The sequence below is a fragment of the Blennius ocellaris genome (genome assembly GCF_963422515.1).
Source record: "Blennius ocellaris genome assembly, chromosome: 22".
Lineage (NCBI taxonomy): Eukaryota > Metazoa > Chordata > Actinopteri > Blenniiformes > Blenniidae > Blennius > Blennius ocellaris.
The window spans coordinates 9,877,441-9,894,746 of record NC_137671.1 but is presented as its reverse complement, the minus strand read 5'-3'; the positions used below and the strand labels follow the sequence as shown (position 1 = coordinate 9,894,746).

The window sequence follows — 17,306 nt, the reverse complement described above, 5'->3', positions numbered from 1 at the left end:
ACAAAGATTAGCTCATTAGTGGTGTTTGTGCATCTCAACTATTCTCAGAAATGTCTCTTCTGGAGCCCTGCGCTCCACCGTTCTCTTTGGGAGATCCCCTCGCCTGACACTGAAAGCCATAAATCTGAACAACAATCCAACATACTGAAAACAAGACTCACATACACAAAAATGTACTTCCCGAGATTCCCCTATGACACTAAATAAATAATGTAGATTTATTTTTTTTTCCACAACAGATGACAGGAACACTCAAACCTTACTAGACAATCCCTTTAAATGCTGTCGGAGGAAATCTATGGCTGCAAACTAACACAAACAAACATGTGATTTGCCTAAAAATTCCAAGTAAAACTCCTCAAAGGCACATTCTCTCTTTTTAGTGCCACTTCTGTCAACTAATCACAGCATGAAGCGCTAATTGACAGGTCCAAATTATTCGAAATCCACACGACTGAAGCGCATCCTGATGTAGTCATTGTTGTACTGCTGAATTGTGCAACGAAAGGCTGCACCAATTAGCGCCTGTTAGCAAATCTACTGTGTGAAGACTATAGAGGCAAGACTGAAAATAACAACACAAGAACGCTTGTTCAAGATTATAATGAGGGACACAAGGCTGTTTAAAAAAGTGGTGCACCTGAGCTGTAACCTTAGGGATCAGATGTCCGTTACAATAGTGGATCAAAAACAAGCAGGAAATGTGATGTATTTTTAAATAATAATGAGCGAAACTCAACACTGTTTACACAATTGAACCCATCTTAATGGGTGATTTCTATTATTCATGTCCATGATTCATTCTTCATATTCTTAAGTGTCTCATAAGACCAGCCTTATTTCATCTCCAATATTTTAAGTGATTAGTGGGCAGTTGTAAGTTGCCATCCACGAAAGATGGATATACGTTTTGGGGGAAAAATTAGGATAAACTCATAGTTGTAAAAATGTTCAGTGAAAATCCCTGATCTGTAATAAAAGTAAACTATGTATACATGAAGAAATGAGTGATTTGGGACTCACATTTTTGAAGAAAATACAGAAGTTGATACGTTTCAGAATGAAACAAGAGCATGAGGCTCATGAGCCCCAGAAAAATAAGTGTTTTTCCCATATAGTTATTTTCTAGGGTCAGTTCTTTGGTAAGTTATTATGAAAAGGGGAGAATGATAGTGTCATGACGGAGCAAAGATGCATTTGCAGGTCGATGTACTTAAATTGATCTTTACCTCTATCTGCAGCATGGTGATTTCTCCCTCCAAGATTCTCTGAGGAAGAACCTCCTTCTCCTTCAGGTCAATCTGTCTCTTCTCCTCAGTAATCGCTAACTGCAAATCTCGAATGTCCTTCTCCAATGTCTGCAGAGCCATGTTCCCCTCAGTGATGGCTGCAGTCAGCGTGTTACATTTCTCACTGTAGTTGGACAAAACTTCATCATGTTCCACCATCTGAATTCCCCTGCGAGGCATGGAAAGCAAATGCATGCATACAAACCCAGTGAGAAAGAATTCCACTGCTTGTAATATTTTGACATTGTGCAAGCATCAAGCTATGAACGTACAGAGAATTGCGTTGTTGTACCGCGGTTTCGTGTTCCTTGTTTATTTCAAGGAGGGCCTCCTTCTGATGATTAATCATCTGGGTGAGCCTCAGCAGCTCCAGATTGTTGTCCTCACACTCTTGATCCATCTCACGATGCTTCCAGGCAACCTTTAAAAGGTTTGGTTATTTCAGCTTAAGACACAAAGAGATTCTGACATTTGTGATCATCACTGCACAGGGAAAAAAAAAAACAACATCAGCAAAACCCTGTGTGGTATTTATCGAAGTTTTGTGATTCATATATCATATGTCAGTGGAAATAATAGAAATATAATAGAAATATGCACACTGCTTTAAAGCATTTGTTGCTTTTCCACCAGATGTACGTCTATTAAAGCCGAAGCGTTGCAGTAATCCGCGACTGCTCTGGCTGGTCTGTTCTCATCGTTCAGATCACAATTAACTGTGATTAATGCATCTGTGTGGGTCTGTGTAATGCTTGTTTTCCTTTGTGATGTCTACTCGACGGAGCCTGACAAAGACCTCTGCTGAAAGCGTTGCTCTCTTTACAAATTTAGTGCAAGCTGTAATTGGATTGTGCAGATTTTTTTTTTTTTTTTTTTTGTGACCAAGTCTGATGTCTGATGACGAGCACTGAGATGTACAGTAGACAACATGAAAGTTCTTGTAAACTCTTTGAATAAACTGTAAAGACAGTGTTTGATGGATTAACTGGCATATTAAAGGCACAAAGATAAACACAGAATGTTTCTCTCTCTCTCTCTCTCTGCTGCTATATAGTTGTTTACAGCCAGGTTGAAGAGTCCCTCTTGAAATCTGAACACCCTTGAAACAACCTTTGCGTCAGTTTGAAATCTGAGTTCACACATTTGTTATCTCATTATTTAATTTGTCTAATCCATGAAACTGCTGTCAGGTAAACATTTGTTTCGCACAATTTGTGTGTGTGTATGTGTGTTCCTGAACCTTGGAGATGTCATTGCGTAGTTTGTCTCTCGTTTTAGAACTATGAGACAGCTTCATGCGAGCCTTCGTAAATGACCTGAAAAGTAACACGAGCACATGAAGAGAGATTTAAATCGCAGTCTCAAAGCAATTAAAGTAAAAAAAACAACAACTCTCAATCCTTCTTTACCACACGTAGGCACACACACATACCTGTCCGTGTTGGTGACAATAGTCCGTTGGATTTCCATCTCGTTCTGCAGGACTTTAATCTGCTCTGACAACTCAGTGATTGTCTGTGATGTGATCTGCATCTGCTTGACATACTTATTCTTCTTATCCACGACCATATCCCACAGTTTAGAATACACTGATATTCTGAGGAAGAAAAATAATGAAAAAGCATTTTCTAGATCACTATAACAAAGTCAGATATTTGACCAAAAACTGGTGTTTGATCCTTCACATTGTTACTACTGATCGGTGGCATCACTTAACCTTGGGAGATTTATTCTAGCTTACGTCAATACAATAGACAGCAGAGTAAACAGTAAAGGGAAAATGAGTTTTACATCTATGTGTGCCTATGTTTGGGAATATGGACAAAGAAAGTACATGTCAATATACAATATAACAATATCAATTCATATATTTACTGTCATTTTAAACTGACTCATGAATAAATTACATGACAGAATGTATAGTCTCACACAGTGTTTTTCAAAATATTTACATTTTGATGTACACAATAAAATTCCTTTGTTTTGCTTGACTGGATACAGTTTCAAAAGGTGATTTTACATGGAGGGCAGTGACCTCAGACTGTTGCTGTTACCACAGAATGGGACTACATGCATTATTCTGTGCCTGAATGCTGAAATATGACCAATTAGTGGGACGTGGTTTTCTACCCATGTACATATGTCAGATTTAATTGTAATTCTGGCTATTGAGCAGAAAAGACAAACCACTATCAGTCTTGAAATTGCTCACAGATACATTATGCAGGTACGTCAATCCCATTTTCAAAAATATCCAACAAAATCTGCTATGAAATGATGTCTAAAGGATGCAGTGAAATCCCCACATTTTATTTGATCAGAAAGTAAGAAGACAGCTACAGTAGATGAAGTGATAATGTTTTCCCTCATTAACAGCATAATAATATCTATGTGGCATCCTCTTTTTTAAAACACACTTTGCATAAATTCGCAAAACAAAAAAAGCCCTCCAAAACATCAGTGACACCTCTGCTGTAGCATTGTGTTGAGCTTGCTTTGGTCTGCGATGATCAGATCTTTTTCTTGGAGCTCCTGCTGGATGTGCTGGTTCAGTTGCTGTGGGCAGATTTAAGTGGGTAAAATGACAATCAGTTCTGCGTGGGTGGGTTTGTTTGCGAGTGTGTGCACTCGCCAAAACATCTGACTTCGCTCATACTTTCGGGTGCACAAACTGTTACAGCTTCCCATCTGACAATGTGAATAAATAAAGGGAAATAATAAGTTAGCTGTTGTTTTTGAGAAGGGGGGGGGCTTTGCAAAATTGCTTAATTCTTTTGTTTTTGAGATGATTTGGAGTTTCACGCTTCAGGAATTTAATAAAAAATCGTTTCTGACAAAAAGAAAAGGCTTTTACACACTTCAATTTAATTATCTACATATTTTAGCTCTCCATTTTTCTAAATCCATCTGGAAAAAAATATCATCATTATTATGCTATTGTTGAGATAGAGGACATTTGTTTTAGTCATTAGTTTTTCTTTCAGAAAATCACCAAAAAGGAGCCAAAATATATTCTTACTTAAGCTCGTCTTTGATGTTTTTATCACATTTATGTGTGGAATTTCCATATAAGTGCATAAGTACCATTACTAATGACAATAGCAAAACCTATTATAAATGATTCTTTTGCTGTGTTTGTGTGTTTTTGTATTGCACCTCAGCCCTGAGCCGCTCACGGTGCTTCTGGCCTCTCTCCTCGGCTTTGATCTGTGTCAGACATCTGAGGTTATGGAGTTCTTCTCTGAGGCAGTTCGACTCCCTCAGCAGCTCCTGAATCCTCCCATACTGACGCTTCTTCTGGCTCTCCTCCTCAGCCGCAGACAGCTGGTGGGGCACACATTCACCTCAAAAATCTCATTTTGGATGAAATTGTGGGGTTGAGCAAAGTCCTTTAGAACACGGAATATACACAAGTGAGGAGAATTATCTGTATTGCAGTCCAAGAAAACTATGTGATTTTGTCCACTGACAAACATTAAAATAGCATATTTACCTTTTACAAGGGTGGTCTTGAGGAAAACAAAAAAGCTTTTTTTTATAGTTTAGTATAAAAACACGGACTTTCTAAAAATCAAGACATCATAAAAACACATTGAGCTGAATGGCGGGGGCACACAGGTGTTGGGGTGCAAAATATCAGGTAAAGATGTGACATGCAGTAACCTTGTGATAACTCTTAAGCAGTTGGTTGAATTTGTTTTTAGACATTTTTTTCATCGCCACATGTTGTGTAATAATTACGCAAGTCAATCGATTAAAATGCTATAACTAACCAAACAAATTTTGCAAATTAAATGTGATTTATTGCACCTTTCTTTCATATTTCAAATTATAGCATTTCTAATTTAGAGAACATGACTGCATGGGGTATGGACGCATAATTCATCACAGCTGAGCCAGGCGTTTGTGTTATGTAAATTGTACTGATTGATATTGGGATATTAATAAACGTGTGTTATAAAGTGTAGCAATACACACAAGTACTTGTGTGTGAACGCAAGCGCAACACAACAGCTTGTTCTTGACAAAGATCTGGTTTCTGTCCAGCTCCTGTTCTTAGTCCTCTCTGCTATTTGAGATGCAGTATTTTAAAACCTTTGAACGACTTGTTCACAACAATGTCCAGCAACTGTAACTGGATTTGCATCATGATCAACTGTTCATTGTGGCTCATTCAGTGGATCACATCGCGACTGTTCCTCTCATTTTTGAGTGCAACTCCGGGAGCTCATTATTACACCATGAATCTAAAATTGTTTTTCAGACCTATTTCCCAGAATGGTATTCGGACCAATACCGCATATTGAATGAGTCAAGCAACTTTTTCGCCATCACATCTGATGCACACTGCCTTACCTGATTTTCAAAGCTTGCTTTGAGAGCATCCACCTCTTTCTGAAGCTCCAGTCTTCGCTGAACACCGGCCTCTCTTTTGGTGACAGCAGCCAACTGAAAATCCAAAGCAGAACCTCGTCTGTTTAAATTTTTCATCACACTACCACACTGTTATCCTAGTGACGGTCCATTGTTTTACACGTGCAATCTATTAGACTATATGATTTAAAAAAAAAAAGAATAACCCACAAGGACCAATATGCAATTTCATCTCAAATTCATTCAGTGCATTTTTAATCACACACAAAACACAGACTGCAAAACTAATACTGCGTGTGTAAGTGTCCCTGAGGCTTTTTCTCTTGCTGCTATAGTGACACTGGCTCACATTCAGAGGTAAGAATTACACTGGGACATATTCAATAAATATTAGTCCTTGAAGGAAGACTGGATAAAGTTTTCTAAATAATCATATATGGTATAAAGTTCACAGCGCAATATTTAACTGTTAAAAAAACCCATCGATCAAATATTGATGGTTTAAACATTTAATGCTTTTCTGTGGTAAAAGTCACAAGCTGAACAGGCAAAGCAGTTAGAATTATTATGAGTAATGATGCATGTGAGTGTTGTTCATTGGCAGATGAAATCACTCAAACTACACACGTGGTTTTTTTTTTTGTCATTGGCCTCTAAGCATGAACATTCCCAGAAGTGTTAGTGATTTCCTCTTGCATGTAAAATATGCTGATGCATTTCCAATAAATCTATAAAAAAAGTGGCCATTACTAAAAAGAGAGGAAGCTTGAGAGAGATTCTGGTAAAATACATATAACGATCAGATGTCCTAGTTCAGAGGAAATTTCCAGTTAAATATTGCAACAACTTTGTCATAGCCTTGAAACACTTTTACCATGAGTGAGGTTTTCTAATACGATCAGAATATTTCCAAACAACCATTGTTGGACACAAATTTCCCATATATCCACAAACTGCATGCTTAAAAAGTTGCTTAAACTTGTGCCAATGTTTAAAACAAAGAGTCACCTGTGCTTGTAAATCATTGTAGACAGCTTGGTTGCGGTGTAGCTGCTCAGTGGACATGACCAACGCTTGCTCCATCCTCCGGAGGGCTTGCATCTGCCTGAGGTGGCATAAAAAAAACCCACCTCTTAAATATTCATCATCAACATAATAGTGCTGCCTCTCACACACTTTTTATCGGATTTTTATCCTCTCAAACTTGGCTCGTTACACCAAACTGTATATGGATTCTTGTCGTGATTTTCAGGTGTGCGTGGAATGCAAATGCAGGACTGCTTTTGACCTTTTTGGACTGTCCAAACAACTCGTGAAAATGAAATGTCTGCGAGCATTTTGCAGTGAAACTGAAGCACATCAGTTTGCCCTGGAAAACCTGTTAAGACAATGTGATTCCCTGTAAAAGTCAAAATTTCTCAAATAGGTGCGGATAATGTCAGGTCAAAATTTTCGGTGACAAATACAAACACTTTATTAGACTTCAGGAGGCCTTTCCTTAATCCATTTGCATATATTCTCACTTTTTACAATATAGAACTTCCTAACAAATTGAAATGTGTCACTGAAGCTTTACTTGTTGGTGATTGTGTTGTATAAAATGTAATGTGACAAATATGCACAGTCTGGACTTTTTCTACATTTACTGAGACCCCTGGTAAAAAATAAATAAAAAAAATGCTGAGTCTGTCATCCTACACAGCATTATGCACTGTTCTCTGTGGAGTTTCTGACCTCCAGCTGTGCTATGTGACTGTTTTCAGGATGTAGAGCGACACGATGGGCATCTGTGGGGAAATAGACTTCCATTAAGTGCCGTGAACACAATGCTGAGTTTTAGAACACTCAAATTGGCTTTATAATTGAAAGATTTCAGCAGCGTCACAACTGAAGGACAATAACACAAAGTCAACTTGATTATATTTTCAAGAGAAAGCTTCATTTCGTGGTGCATGTATTCATTCACAGGTGTTCTCTGGATTCACTGTGTACCTGTTTTTCTCCCTCAGCTGCACAGAGTGGCCCTCATGCAGGTACTTCCTGTCACACATGAGGTTCTGCAACTTCAATTCAAGAATGCCTCTGGTGAAGCAAATAAAACACAGTCACACTCTGGACAAAGTTAAACCAGACCAGACATGACATCTGTCCTCAAATGTGTAGAGATGTCATTCGTTTCTTCTTGCAAACGCCTGCAGAATATTGCTCATTTTTGTCTTTAAACTGGAGAGGAAAGTTTTTACCTCTTGTCCAAGACTTCCCTCGCCTCCTCCTTGCTGACCTCCATCTCTTTCAGCAGCTGCCGGTGCGTTCTCTGACTCTCCTCCACTTGGCTCTTCAGACCTTCCACCGCACGAATCACCTCCTCGCCCTTCATCTTGAGGGAGCGGTTACGCTCATCCACCCTCTTCGCTTGCCGCTCCCTTTCTGTGATCTCCACATTGAGTTCTTCGATTTTCTTCACGGCAGCTCTGGTGTTTGTGGAGTGTTGACAGAGAAATCAAGAAACGGCGCGAGGAACGTGAAGCACGAGAGCAGGATGAAAGCATCCCCTGGTTTTCTACTCCTTTCCAATGAGAGTGCATATGTTATGAACGAACAGCATGTGCATCCATCTTTTACATACACCCCGCAGTACTCTGCAGCTTTGTGAATTTGAAATTACAAGTGCATGGCTCGTGCACTTGGTTCCACCGCATTCCGTGCCAGATAAATATTAATTTCAAATAAACATGAAAGGATCTGCATGAAAATCAAAAGCTAACCATTCAGCAGCTGGACTAGGAATTCAGAAAATGATGTCTGGCACATGTGATTTTTTTTTTTAGCACATTAGAAGGATTGACACCTGGAGATTGTTGAGAAGAATAAACTTGTTCCCTGATTTTCAGTTGCTTATTAGGAAGAAAATCATTCCTACAGAAAATACAGTGTACAACAAAGTGTCAAACGCTGGGGACAGGGAGCATTAAGTCCAGAGAAGAAAGTGAACATAACTGGTAAATGGTGTTTCAGGAAGGAATTATTTGAGAAAAAAAGTTTTATTTTGCATTTGAGAAAATCAATAGAATAGGGTGGGGGGGTCTGCCTTTACTGCAGATTAGCCTGTTTAAAGTCTGTTATCTATCAAAGCTTTTGCTCCATCATGAGGGCTGGAACAAATAGACAATTAGAGCAAAAGGAGAAAAAATGACAAATCTCTGTTTTCATTTCTCCATTCAGCAACATCTATTGCTTTTATTGACCCATCAGCTGGCGTAAAGATGACTGTGTTTTCACATTTTCAATATACTTCCCTTGTTTGCTCATAATATCTTTCCGAGTTGAAAATGTTGAGATTTCAAATGCCACACTTTTAAGTTTCCGCATTTCACCAGAAAAATTTCCAAAAAAGGGGTGGGGGGGGGGGGATACACCTTTCTATAGACATGGACATATTATCCCAGGCACTTACTCTTTCTTCGACCGTTTCCTCTCAGCCTCCTTGAAAATCTGGTCAGGTATGCTGATGAGCTGGGCTCTCTCCGCCTTTTCACATCCATGCAGCGACATGCACACAAGAAATGTAAGAAAGCAGATGATTTGTGATTTTATGCATGGCGCGCTGGAGGCTTTGCCCACTCACATTCACAGACCTCTTTGAACTCGATGGTCTCCTTCTTGTCTTCCAGCTCTTTCTGTTCCACCAATATCTGCTTTTCACTCATTTCCACGTCTTCCAACAGATTTCTGTGCAGGGAGGGGGAGAGAGATGCACAGCAGAGTGTGTTCATCAAGAGAATGCTCTCCTTCGACAAAGTTTTGTTTAATGAACAAAAACTACAAAAGAACATAAAAACGAAGCTAATAAGAAACACACGCATGAATCAGAGATTTTTTCCAAGTGATACGATACCCTATTTCAAGTCGTCGCTGGGAAATCTCTTTTTTAAGATCCTCACACTTGTCCCGTGTGGCCTTTGCCTTGTCCTCCAGCTCCTAGGACATCCAGTAGCAGAATGCACTTCACATCGAACATGTACTTCATCATAAATCAGATTAGATATATACGTCTTAAAGGGGTCATATTATAGCCTACAGCTTTTCAACACTTTCACATGGTCTCGTTGGTCCAAAAACCATTGTATTCAAAGATTAATTCCCCAAATCCAGCTTTTCTTTGATTTTCATCCATTTGAATATTGGCGCCATTTGATGAGCTACATTCATAATCTGCTGTGTCTGTATGAGCTGGACTGGCTCCGCCCACACATGCCCATCTTCGGAAGCAGAGGAAGGACTTCCTCTCGTGGTGCCATATGCCAGAGCGGAGCTACCTTATTATGGGCGGGTCAAAGGGAGGGACTATCTTGATTAGGATTGACTAAACAACTGATGACACTATATTGGGTTTGATTTCTGATTCACTCCCTGGAGCAACAGACTTTTTAAGAATTGAATCAAGCCAGCGAGAGAGAGGACAGTCTTTCTTCCCTTCTGGGGCGTCAGGCCAGGTATGGAGATGCATATTACTGTTTGAAAACCATGAGAAAGTGTATTTTGCATCATATGACCCCTTTAAGTTACGAACATAGTGCAAGATCTTGATTTATTTATTTGTTTTTAGGAGAATAAAGGCCTATAGGTTTTCTTATAACTCTGCTAAGGATGATTCAAAAGCTACAACATGTTTTAATTCCTTGCTAAATGTTATAAATGTCTTGATAAACAAAAGATGCAGTAAATGCAGTTCTGTACACACAAAACCATGAGTACTTGGGCTATATTATGAAATACCGATAAATGAGTTAATGTCCTTATATATATTATATCAGTGGTGATGTTAACATACAGTATGTAAATGCTGCTTATTTGATCAAAATGCACCTCTCTCCATCCAACTTCATAATTAGGAAAAAAAGAAGTTTCACATTCTTCAATGGCTGTCATTCATCTTTATACGGAGTGAGTTCATCTGGAGCGAGAGTTCAGTAAAATCCATATGTATCTCGGCTCTTCCAGTGGTAATCCATGTCTCAGGAAACTAGACCCGGATGGTGCAATGATGAACTTACAGCAGGTTGTGTCTGACTCTCATTCTCTTTCTCCAGACAACGCTTCTCTTCCCGGAGCCTGCACCCAGGTGAGGTGAGGTAAAGTGAGACAAGAGGCGCAGGACACAGGGATGGCAAAAAGAGGAAGAAAGCAAAATAAATGTGTTTTTGTTTTTTTGTGTGTGAAAGAAATGACATTTCAACTGAAAGGGGAATACTCTGACATGAACTTGTATTTTCACTTTCACTCATGTGCAGTTTCCAGGTACTCAAACAAAACAGAAAAACAAAAAAAATGCGGAATCAACAGATGATCCAAATGAATTACTAAAGCTTCAATGAGTATCATTAAATATTGTAAAAAAACACAAATAAAGCAAACAAAAAAGACATACAGCCATTTTCATATTATGGAAGCAGATAAATCTTATGTTTCCACACAGAGCCTGAATATGTACATAAAGAAACCGTGTTTTCATCTCTCTGTTGCGGATGCATTTTGAGAAACTGATTAAAGTTTGCATAAAGTCATTTCAAGCTCTGCCATTATGAAAAAGCTTACATTAGCACATAACTGTACTGCTGCACATTTCATAGAGTAAATGATATTAATCTTCTTGACAATTTGATGTATTGGATATTACCTGATACGCATGAAAAAAATAAAAAAACTTACTGCCACTGGGTGGCTGGAAAAAAAAAGTGCTGAATTCCTGTGTCTGTGTTTGGCTAAAGATAAAAGACGCAGGATTGTAAAAGGCATATTTGCGTGGAGAGCATCTGCTTGTCATATGCAGACCGATATCCATGTGGACGAGAGAGGAGAAAAGCAAAATGGAAATAAAGAGGAGGAAAAGAACAGTGTGGAGCTGAGGTGGTTGAAAGGAGATGAAAGGAGGGATAAACTGAGATGGTGAGATGGTTCCACTAGAGTTCATGAGCAAAAAGCTGTCACAAATAATATGCACAGTCACTGTCTAACACTGTCTATTACTGCCTCCTTGGAGAATGCTCGGCAAGTAGTTTTCATTTAATATTTCAATTACCGCAGCGACTACTCTATCTGGCCCAGTGTGTATGCTCTGCACTAAAAACCGTGATATACTGCAGATCATATCTGCCCTATAGTTGCAAGTTTATGTGCAGTGAGTGGTTCATATTGCTGAGGCAATTCAGAGTCAAATGTAATGTGATGAGGATAGGAGTAATGATAAACTAAATAAGATTTATTGCCAAATTGTAGGTTTTTTTTATTCTATTTTCTGAGTATCTTTTAGTTTCTCTCCAGAGTTTTTGACTCAACAAGCACTTTTAGTGTGTGAGTGTGTGTGTGTGTGTGTGTGTGTGTGTGTGTGTGTGTGTGTGTGTGTGTGTGTGTGTGTGTGTGTGTGTGTGTGTGTGTGCGTGTGTGTGATCTGATTCTTTGCCAGAGGCCGATGATGGCATTGATACGTAACTTGTTTATGTTTATTATGGATGTGATTGTCATTTCTTTCTTTTTTATTGTCAACTACAGTAGAAACATGTCAAGCAAACTTTCTAATGTTCTTCAGACTTACATATAAAACATACTACGTGGATTGTCTACGCCTAAAATGTAGTGAATTTACATGTCACCATTTTTTTGGGTTTTGGAGTCCATCCACATTTTTTAGCACTTGTATCTCCCAAGAAGAGGTCATGAGCAGGCAAAAGCCAAAATATTTGGGAACCACTGGCGTATGTTATCAGGTTGCTTAGCAATATTCCAGTAACCTCCGTCTCACACTTGAAAAAGTAGAGTTTGTGTACCACACAGAGGAAGGGGCGATAATAAAGTGAGTATGTTGTTTTCCATTTCTGTGCGTGTGTTTGACCTTTTTGGGCATGGGGAGTTGAGTGAGTTAAGGGAGGAAACAGAGAAACCTGCAGCAGAAAATGAGGAAAAGTGGTTGTAATAAGGAGAACAAAAAAACACTCAAGGGAATAGAAACAGTATTGGGCTGATAAACAGAAAGCAACTAGTGCACGCAGTTCATGTGTTACATTCAGAGCAAGTTTTTCCATAATGAATCTGTGAAAAATTGATTCATAGACATAGTGGGTAACACAATCATTGCAGAAGTCATATTTTATTCCTGTGAGTGTGAAGAAATACGCAATAGGTTGAGCAATGCACCGACATGGTATCCAATAGTGTGTGTGCGTGTGCGTGTGCGTGTGTGTGTGTGCGTGTGTCTGTGTGTGTGTGTGTGAGTGTGTGCATACAGCATATCTTTCAACACCACTCCCTTTTCACTTCTGTGTTTTGTTCTGTTTTCCTGTGTGGGGTTTTTTCAGAGATGTGTGGTTTGTGTGTGTGTGTGTGTGTGTGTGTGTGTGTGTGTGTGTGTGTGTGTGTAACACCTATAACACATATAAATGTGTTAGGTGCTATAACACATATAAATGTGTTATAGGTGTTACACACATGACAATTGTGTAAATCTGTGTTTATTGCCAGAATCAAAGTGAATTGCATTTGATTTCTTTTGCATTTAATTCGATACCTGACTGAAAATATAAATGTGTGCGATGGGCAAGAAATACGGTGTGTTAATGTCTGCATGTCCACAGCTCACCATTTCAGTTGGTGTTGTGTCTGGTACTCTCTCTCCTCGACAGCCTTCAGTTCATTGCATGCCTGGAGGAGCTGTTGCCTCAGTTCTTTGACCTCACTTTCAGCCTCCTCAGAGGGACTCTGCTCCTCTGTACTCTCCACCTCGGCCTGAAGCCTCTCCAGCTCAGCACGACACCTCTTTGCCTCTCCCAGACGCTGGACCTCAGAGTCCTGGGCACTGTTGGATGAAATTACCATTTTGGCGTGTTGTATTCTGGACAGCATTCACTGACTGCTGGGCCAATTTACTGTACATGCATTTAAATCAAGTCTGCGATGAAATAAATGAACTGCAGCTCTTTCTTTTGACCTCTCAACCTTTGGGAAAAAACAATCAAATTGTTTCTACAATCAGGATATGTCAGATTTCTTGTTTTTGAATAGGATGGTGTCACACAACATTTTTGACATTTTATTAAATAATGGAAAAATAATAAATTCCTTCGGAAATGTCGCAAACATAAAGTACAAATAATCAGAGTTAAACCATTTATTGCATGTAAACAATTAGGATACCCTTCATAAACATTTGGCTTCACACAACCTCCATTTACATTTCTGCTAAAATGTAGACAAATTGGTCTCTAGAAGACTAATTTCACCTTGAAAACATGTGCCTTGATCATTTAAAGACTCTTCCCGCAATCATTCAGAAACTAATTGAAAATGTAGGTTTGATGTTTTATTGACTAGCGTCTCATCTTATGCAGCAGCTGAAGTGTTTGAGACATTTTCAAACTTCTTTGGATAAATTTCCCAACTATTAAGACATATGCACATCTTTGATCCCAGTCGCTGGGAGAAAAGTAAATCCAACTTCATTTTTCAGAATCTACACTGTGATTTTTCTTTTTTTCCAAGGGTATATGAGACGAGCAGGAGTGGAAGTGATAAAGGGCTTAGTCTAGTTCAAGGACGCTTCTGAAGTACTTTGGCTGTCAAAAAAGCTGAACGGAGGTGTGAGAATCTTGAAACTCTGTACTTGGGACCTTTGTGGTCACTGATTCTACAGCTGGAAAATACAAATGTGAACTTATTTGATTTAAAAAAAAAAAATTGGATAACCAACCTTTTCAAAGTGTCGCGGAGAAGCCTGAAGCTGGATTTCAGTTGGGCTGCTTTGGTCCGGCTGATTTTGCCTGATGACAATAACTAACATGCACACAAAAACAGGAATATCACAAGTAAAATAGCCCTGAAAGGAAGAACAAGGAGGAATAAAAAAACCGAGCAATAGTTCCAAACGTTTCCGGAGTGAGTGACTATCTGGGTGGAAGCATGAGTTGAGCAGCTCAGGCTTCATTATTTCAGGGTCTCTGATCTGGCCCAGACCTCGTACAAAAGCTAAAATATTAATAGGATATCATATTCTGTGAACGTCTCTTGTTGGCATTTTTCCTGATTGAATATTCAGTGAGGCAAAATTACTTGGAATCAGATGCATTTCTGACCAGTAAGCGGTTTCTTTTGTAATGTTATTTAGTGACAAAATTAGGTTTGATAAATTGAAAGATAAATCATGAGACACTCTAGTATTCATGATGCATACAAATAATATTAATAAAAAAGCTTATTTCTGCTCTAACATGCAAAAAATACAGCCAGTGTTGCTAAATAACTTATTTTTATCTGTCAGTGCTTGCTAACATAAAATGTGCTTGATCAAGGCAAAGCCTGGTCTTCTGATGCCAGAAAAAGGGGTTTTACCCAAGTGAGCTATCACCAAATCAAAACACCCTCATCAAGATCAGGAGAAAAAAAATAACAAACATCCCACTAACTGCAAACTCAAAAGAGGACGACCACCCCTTGAAAACGTGCCCATATGTATTGATAAGGACTCACAAGAGCAAGATCACAAGTTCCATTATCCCTGACTTATATGAGCTGGGTGGGATTAGAAAAAAAAACCCCAAGACATACGACAGTGAAACTTTCGGGAGGAAAACAAAACAAAACACGGCAGAGACAAAGATATCAGGTTAAAAGCAATTGCAGAGGAGAAATTATCTACAAGAGTGGTGAAATTTCTCTCCTAGCCAGCGGAGTTCTAACAGTGATAGAAACAGAGGACAGGTGTTGTTTCCCCTCTTATCTCCAGAACCAGGTTGGTCGAGTACGAAGTAATGAGGGATAGCCGTGTCTGTATCAAAGAGCTGCAGGACCGGGGATATCTCGGGTTTGGATGGTGTAAGTGAGAAATCTAACAGCGATGAACGCACATAAACCTTTTTGATTGTGCACGCACACGCAGACATATGCAGACTGATATCTCCTCCTGGCTTTAAGCATTAGGGATGGCTGATTATGTTTTTAGATTCATCCCATTCTGTTGCTTATCTGGCTATTGTTGAAAGTATTTACAAGCTCCCAACCACGTCCCAAGGGCTGAAAGGACAGCAATATGGACATTGGGAATGATCGAGATTAGCGCCCTTGTTAATATTGTGTTATTCTGATGCTGTAGCAGCTCAGTCACTCAAGGTCACACCACTACAAGGGAAAAAAAAAAAAAAGTTCAGTGTCACATTCTCTCACCATAAACAGTCTCTGTAACAGCGGCAGTGACACGTACAATTCAGATTTGATTGATATGAAAATAACTGAGCATAGAAAAGTCAGATTTGTGTTCTTTCTCGCAAAATGACATCTGTGATGGGACAAACCTGCTGGCTGCGCACGGGGCATTTATCTGAAAGCTACAGCCTGAAGCAGTTTCAGGCAGCCCCTGTAATTCTGCTGCCAAGAGTTATCTTCAGTTGTTAACTCTATGGGTGTTTTTTTATGGAGTGGTTGCATGAGGCCCACATGTGGAAAACCATCTCTGAAGTGAGATACAGACAATCACTGGAAGATATTTATGCCGACACGTGGACCCGCATACCTGCCCAGTTTCTCCCCCTGACCGTTTGCACGAGCCAGCATGTGATCTGTGCTGCGGTACAGAACCAAAGCCTTGCCTGAAAATAAGCGTGGAGTGCAGCAGATATGCAGAATCTGTAACACAAAGATACTGTAGGCTTTAATACTCCACACCCTGAGGGAGAAACTAATGACAATCGCCACGAGGCAAAGCCCCACATTCCGGCGCGTGATGACAGATCCACTATCTTGCTCTCTGTCTCCACCTTCATGTCCTCATATTGACTGTTTCAATTGGAGCAGAGCCTAGAGCCAGATTGAATCACTTTGTTAGGAGCCGGTTTTTTTTGTGCTGCAATGTCTTCCTTTCTGGAGAACTCCTCCATTCAGGCTTCAAGCCACTTCTGTGGACGTCATCAATTTCTGAAACTGTGTCACTTCATCACGAATACAACATGGTCGCAACGTGTATCACATCCCGGAATATTCATGGAAATCCAACTAAACCTCCCTCAGTTATCAATAACACAAACACTAAAACAACCCACACACACCAAATAATACAGCGCAAGTTAATGAACACTCGGTATTATAATGATAATTCAAGTAGGTTAATATCCAGCGAGGAAGTGACTGTATGAGGGTTTTTTCTGCGGAAATGGAAATGAAATAGCTTTCATTCAATTCAATAAAACACCATGAAATCATCTAATTACATCAATTTACAATGAGCCCAATTTCAATTAGTACCATTATAAAATTACTAGGAGTGACCACAGGATATCCTGTTGTCACACAAAACCAACTGCATTGTCCATTTCTCCGTTAATAATGGTTCGAATATTCCTTTGCAATGGTAAATATTGAGAATAACAATTCATAAACCAGTCCCTAATGGTATCATGAGCATGAAGGTTTTAGTACATATTTAATAGTCATATTCCTGCCAAGTCAAATCATCTACGAATAGCACCTATTGTACAAATCCAGCTCAGTCGTGTACATTTCTATATGATTTCCTAATTGAGGATTTAAAAGGTGAAAGTAATGTTTTCTGTGAGAACAAAAAGCTCAAGTCCATACCCCACAAAAATAGAAAATAAGTGTAAT

At 39.2% G+C, this 17,306-nt stretch overlaps 1 protein-coding gene across 1 annotated transcript in view; it reads right to left on the bottom strand.

The window, feature by feature from the left end:
• ccdc146 (coiled-coil domain containing 146) overlaps positions 1–16,468 on the bottom strand; it is a gene marked incomplete at its 5' end in the record, with an annotated part of 31,520 nt that extends 15,052 nt beyond the window's left edge. Inside the window, 18 exons of the mRNA XM_080518591.1 lie at positions 1,230–1,458; positions 1,562–1,710; positions 2,530–2,605; positions 2,722–2,886; positions 3,757–3,845; positions 4,446–4,613; positions 5,646–5,738; positions 6,672–6,768; positions 7,656–7,745; positions 7,907–8,134; positions 9,118–9,191; positions 9,299–9,392; positions 9,559–9,641; positions 10,718–10,775; positions 13,297–13,512; positions 14,404–14,486; positions 16,219–16,294; positions 16,416–16,468. Coding sequence (XP_080374717.1) covers positions 1,230–1,458; positions 1,562–1,710; positions 2,530–2,605; positions 2,722–2,886; positions 3,757–3,845; positions 4,446–4,613; positions 5,646–5,738; positions 6,672–6,768; positions 7,656–7,745; positions 7,907–8,134; positions 9,118–9,191; positions 9,299–9,392; positions 9,559–9,641; positions 10,718–10,775; positions 13,297–13,512; positions 14,404–14,486; positions 16,219–16,294; positions 16,416–16,468 — 2,121 coding nt within the window. The remainder of the gene's footprint in view (positions 1–1,229; positions 1,459–1,561; positions 1,711–2,529; positions 2,606–2,721; positions 2,887–3,756; positions 3,846–4,445; positions 4,614–5,645; positions 5,739–6,671; positions 6,769–7,655; positions 7,746–7,906; positions 8,135–9,117; positions 9,192–9,298; positions 9,393–9,558; positions 9,642–10,717; positions 10,776–13,296; positions 13,513–14,403; positions 14,487–16,218; positions 16,295–16,415) is intronic.
• Between the last annotated feature and the right edge of the window lie 838 nt (positions 16,469–17,306).